The sequence below is a fragment of the Phalaenopsis equestris genome, unplaced genomic scaffold (assembly GCF_001263595.1).
Source record: "Phalaenopsis equestris unplaced genomic scaffold, ASM126359v1 Scaffold000347, whole genome shotgun sequence".
Taxonomy (NCBI): domain Eukaryota; kingdom Viridiplantae; phylum Streptophyta; class Magnoliopsida; order Asparagales; family Orchidaceae; genus Phalaenopsis; species Phalaenopsis equestris.
Window position 1 is genome coordinate 145,409 of NW_018164789.1, and position 6,000 is coordinate 151,408.

The following is a 6,000-nucleotide window of genomic DNA, read 5'->3' on the forward strand; positions in this document are numbered from 1 at the left end:
ATAGTAGCTTAGTGGTTAGGTCCTATCATTAGTCTTATAGTAAAGCCATTAAGGAAACTCTACGGCTAAGTCCTCAATTATATAGAGGAAAGGAACAAGATAAATCTCATGCAAAAAAGAGGTCAACAATCACATAGCCGAATATGCTACACTCTTTGCGGCTTTAGTACAATTATTTTGATACTTTTTTTCTTTCATGTAACTATTTATGTACTTGCTTCTTGGGCACTTCTTGGCGGGAGCCTTTTCTCTTATCAAGTACTCCACTTACACCATTTAATCTTCATACCTAAGAGAGAGTTAAAGTTTGACTCTCTCTTCTTCAATTTCTTAGGTTCTCAACTTTCTCTTTTGAAAAGCCCATTTAGTGTTGAAAAAATATTACTTATGGTTCTCCAATGTAAGACATCTAACAAATCAAAATAAAACATTAAACAAATCAAAAACTAACACTGCAAAATATGAAACTTAAGAAGAAAAATGAGTCCAAGAAATCTAGGTCGCATATTCAAATAGTTAAATATATTATCACAAGCCTTACTCCATGGCTGCAAACACTATGTATGCAGTTCCATAATCCTATAATAAATACAACGGCTTAAAATTTCTCTTTTAATTAATTTCTTCTTAAAACGTCATTCACAACCCTGTGCAAGTTGAGCACTGAGCTGCCATTGGGACCAATGGCCTTGGCTGCGCTTTCCTTCCATTCCACGGCTTTCTCCCTCATCTTCTTTCCATTTTCTCCCCCCATCATCTCCCTTATCACTTCCTCCAACTCATTCCTTTTCACCTTATTGTCAATCTCCATCCCCACCCCCCAATCGGTGCATGCGTACTTGCGATTCGTCGGTTGCTCTCCAAAGAAAGGCCAGCAAATCATTGGAACACCGCCCCATAAGCTCTCTAGTGTCGAGTTCCAACCGGAGTGGGTCAGGAAAACACCAACCGCCGGGTGTGTAAGCACCTCTTCCTGCACGCACCAGCTTGCCATCAGCCCTCTCTCTTTAGTCTCCTCCATGAACTCTGGCGGCAACACAGCGGATTCTCCTTTCACGAGGTCAGGTCGGATAACCCAAAGAAAATTGTAGTGGCTATTCGCCAGTCCCCACGCGAACTCGATTAGTTGCTCATTTGTCATCACAGTTATGCTTCCGAAGTTAACGTATACAACAGACTCAGGCGGCTTACTGTCAAGCCAAGCAAGGCACGTATTGTCCTCCTTCCATAGGCTGGCAGTGATGGCAGTGACAGGGCTTTCGTTTGGAACAACACGGCGAGTGAGGACAGAGAGCGGACCGACGGTGTAGATGGGAGGGAGGATCTTTTGCAGAGAGTCCAGTGTAGAGGCATCAAGGTCGTCGAAGGTGTTGATCATGATGGCATCAGCCATGGAGGCTCGACCAGTTTCGCGTATAAAATAGTTGAGCATGATGTCTTCGGAATCAGTTGTGCGGATGAAGGAGGGAAAATCTTTGAGAGACATGCCATCAGTAAGCCCTGGAATCCAATCCACTCTGGTGTCAAGAAAGCCGTTGTTCATATCCTCCGCACCTATATTCAAACCATATTTCTCATCAAGCACATAAAAAGCAAAACTGAAATTTTCATTATTTTTATTTTGGTTACTTTTGAGCGGAATGATGCCACGATCGAGCAGGTGCTGATAGTGGAGATAGGCGAGGTAACCGCAGGCGCTGGCGGTCCAGAGGAGGACCTCTGGGATGCCGAAAGCTCGAGCGGCATCCAGGGTGAAGGTCATCACACCGTCAGAGACGATGCACGAGACGGGAGGGGAACTTTCATTGAGCTTGGTGATGAAACTGCAGAAGGGGGCGAGAAAGTTCTTTGTTGTGGATTCACAGAGAGAGGGGACGTCCTGCGTTGCGTCATCTTCAGAAATGGGAAGGCCGTCCGGGATGGCCTCGAGGCGGAAGTCGGCGAGGCCCTTGATGGAGTCTGGGCCTTGTGATCGAAGTAGGCGGTTATAGTTAAATTCAGTTAGGACGAAGGTGATGTGGAAGCTGAGGCTGTGGAGGATCTTGGCTAGCTGAAGCATGGGGTTTATGTGCCCTTGAGAAGGATAAGGGATGCACACGGCATGATGCTTCTCTGCTTCGGGGGAGCCCATCAATTGCGCTCGGTCTCTCCCTCTCTCCCTGTCTCTCTCAATGAACACGGCATCGGGAGAACGAACTTGTTGATTTATGTACCTGTGGTGAGGATTTATTTGGCCACCAAAATATCTCGTTCGAATTTAAACGTTATTTGATATGCTGAAATTTTTTATAAATCCCCATAAAAAAATGTAGGTTATTTTGCTGGAATCACAACATGCGTGCTCAATTTAAATATATCAGCTACCTGTCACGAACAAATAGTCCCACATTGGCTAGGTGTAGACAAGGTAAAAAATGGTGTTGATTCTTTTAAGTCCTGGGCTGCCCACCACCCATAAGGGCTCTTTTGGGAGGTGACAAGTGGTATCAGAGCAGACTACTGCCTGCCAGGTGTGTGGACTCTCCATGGTCCAGTGGGACCCTCGGTGGAGCCGATCCGTGACGAGGGCGTCATGTGATTGGGTGGAGGAGAATGTCACGGACAAATAGTCCCACATTGGCTAGGTGTAGGGCCGAAAAGCAGTATTTAAGTCCTGGGTTGCCCACCACCCATAAGGGCTCTTTTGGGAGGTGACATACCGCTCGTGAACTCATTTTATTTTATTAAAAATAGGAATTATAAGACATGTTCATTTTCATGAAAGAATCCTTCTAATTATAGATGATACCAGTCAAAAAAATAAATTATAATATTAACCTCGCTATATGATATTTTGGTCTTTTGTGTTGATATGATCTCTAGTACCTCATCGACACCCCTATATTTGTCATTTTGGGGTTTTTTCTCTATTAGGTGTAGCATTCGGATTCCGGTGGCCGATTAGAAAAAAAAATATCCTCCATCATAGGAAAAGATCCTTTGTCAGTGTGATAAGTCCTCAGTTAGAGGAAAATGTCATTTGTTAGGTAAAAGTCATTCGTTAGAGAGAAGAGTTGGCCAAAGGTAGTCAATTTGACAGGAGCGGACATTACAGAAAATTGCCCTATTCGCGTCAGACATTTTTGACGTGATCGGGCCTTTTTCCGACACTAATCTCATTTAACGTAGGAAAATAAATGATATTAAATTAGGCATCGCGATTTTGCGTCTGCATGTGCGTCAAATTTTTATTAGCGTCAAGATTTGCGTCGTCAGAATCTATCACTACAAATTTACGTCGAAAATGTAAGTCACGCAAACATAACGACGCAGACGCGTCAAAATAGGCTAACACAACTTAACGTCGCCATGGTTCGATGCTCCTGCGACGCTTTAGCAGCCGTATGTATCAATTGGCTGATTGCAGGTTTTAGAGTATGAATATTTTGACATTAATTGCACGCAAACCTACAAGAAACAAAAAATTAATAAAAAAACAATCAAATTTTCACATACATGCATATAATAAAACAAACACAAGAAACAAATTTATATAATGACATCAAATTAGATTAAATATAAACGGATCAAACTGTTCAAACTTCACAACACAAGAAACTGAAAGTTTGATTAAACAAAAATGAAAAAAAATATACAATCGACCTTTATTTCCGGGAAACAACATCAAACACATGATAAAAGTCCTACTCTTTCTCGCCATCAACATCCTGTTTTTCCTCCTCGTCATCCTCCTCAATAACATTCATATGTCTCTTGCCTCGGCGAGCAAGACTCTCCGTCAGACATGTCAGACTATCTGCAAATATGCTGGCCTTCACACATCTGTTGAAGCACTTAATTCATCATCATGACCTGCATGGCAAGCTCCTCATGTTGAGCCTAAAACGCGTTGTTAGGTGATACACCAAAGATATATTCAATTTTTCATATGTATTTTTAAGGCTTATTTTTAGTGATATTGCACTTTAAAGAATTGTATTTTAATGTTTTCTTGTAGGTATATTAAGTCTAAGCATTTGGAGCTTAAAGGATGCAAAAAAGTGCAAAATTTTTAGTCAAAAGTGGCGTTTTCCAAAAGTTAAACTGGCGCCTAGGTGCGAGCGCAAGATTACGGAGAAGACAGCGCCAGATTTCGGCGCCTAAACGCCAGAGACAGTTATTTTCACAAATGCATTGTATTTTGACTGATTTTGAAGAGGTGTTTATGGAGACTCTTGGGAAATTCATCCATTCATTATAAAATAGTGTTTTTTATGTCAATATGAGGGGGTTAGCGTGAGTCTTTAGAGAGTTAGTAAGTGGGGCGTGAGTTCTAAGTTGGTGGAGAGTGTGCAAGTGTCTCTAAGAGTTGTAAGAGGAGAAAAAGTGAGACATTTCTTCTTCCTTATATTTCTAAGAGGGATTTGAGTGTTATTATAAAGAGAGAAATAGATTCAAATGAAGTTCAAGGGATTTGCTTGGGGAAGAGATCGAGTTAAGTTGTTTTATTTTTATTTCTTGTTTTGTAAACTTGCTTTTATATATAATATCCATTTTTTGTTGTATCTTCCTCATGAATTTTAAGTAGATTTCTTTATCATTCTCCATACAAAGAGAAATGGTTATGTGAAGAATCAAGTTATTGTGCAATATTTTAATTTCATATTTGTGATGATTTAAACATCGTGAATTTCATTTAATTTTTTATCTGACTAATTGAATTGTTAAAATTTGTTATGAAACATACAATCCGAAAAGACTATGATCTCCACAATAAAGTAAGAGTCACATTTGACTTCATGGAGGTTGAGTGCAAATAAATAGGGAAATATACATTGATGGGCGTAGAATTTGAGATTTTAGAGTAACAAACTAAAATCTTCAATTTGGTCCAGGCGTTTGGAAACTAAAGCGAGAAATCAGCCCTCAGACGAGGTGAACGTGGGAACTCTGGAGTGAAAGCTAGTATCTTCCCAGCCTAATCGCAGATTTAGGGACCAAATACTGAATTAACCAATATATCCCTTGTAAAAAAGATAAAGAAATTGACACAATATAATTCTCTTCAATTTAACGATTGAGTAACTATAATCTTATTGTAAGGGGAATAATGTTTTCTTAAATTTAAACTCTTCGTCACAAAACCTAGTTTAGTTTTTAGAAAATTTTGCTTCGAAGTTTAGAGATTAGTGTAGTAAACTTAGTTTCTTTAGTAGCATTACACAAACTTCACACAAACTTCAACCTATTTTCTTGCTTAAATTTTCTATAGTTTAAATATTGTGCTTTTGAGTGAATTTCCAAACAAATTTTCACCTCCCAGTGAGATTGATACTCAGGACTTCATTAGAGTCCTTTATTACTTGAGCGATACGTATATTTGTGTTTATAATCTAGTGGCGATTTGAAATTGAAAGTGCATCTAAATTCACTAGGAGTGAGAGCTTTAGATATTTTAAAAGAGAACTTATTGTACTGAAGTAAATTTTATTTTGGGTAATTTGCATATTTTTTAGTACAATAGTCTTATGTGTTATGGTGTTGAAAAACATTTATAACGCATAAAAAAATCACCACATCACTAGGGACACCCACAGATGAACGGGAGTGCTCGACCACAAATTTGATTCCCTTTGCTCTTAGGTCATGTGCTCTCCTCTTCTGCCTCGTCACCTGCGTCCACAACTCAAAATTGGACTGAGCAGGCGTAGACTAGCTAGCACTGCTCTTGACGGACAATGATGTCTGGCTGACAATCTCTCTCTGTGTCTCCCGGAGCTGCCCGTGCTCCTCCTACATAACAAAATTCAAACTTAATTTACATTTTAAACATTAATTGACATATTAATAGCCCCACAAAAATAGAAAATTGCATTTTTCTAACTCACATTAACACGTCGAGAGTGCTCGGATACCAACTGTTGTGTGCACGTGTGCTGGTGTGTGAGGACATACAACTTTGCACTGGATGCCTCTCGGTCAAGCATCTTAACCTTTATAAATGATCAGAAAAATATAAGA

At 39.8% G+C, this 6,000-nt stretch overlaps 1 protein-coding gene across 1 annotated transcript; it reads right to left on the bottom strand.

Moving 5' to 3' along the window:
* Positions 1-491: 491 nt before the first annotated feature.
* On the bottom strand, positions 492-2,209 carry LOC110026055 (7-deoxyloganetin glucosyltransferase-like). The gene is made up of 2 exons (XM_020726827.1): positions 1,630-2,209; positions 492-1,554 (listed from the first exon to the last, which is right to left on the bottom strand). Exons 1-2 carry the CDS (start codon positions 2,129-2,131, stop codon positions 617-619), a joined length of 1,440 nt encoding a protein of 479 aa, XP_020582486.1. The 5' UTR covers positions 2,132-2,209; the 3' UTR covers positions 492-616.
* Between the last annotated feature and the right edge of the window lie 3,791 nt (positions 2,210-6,000).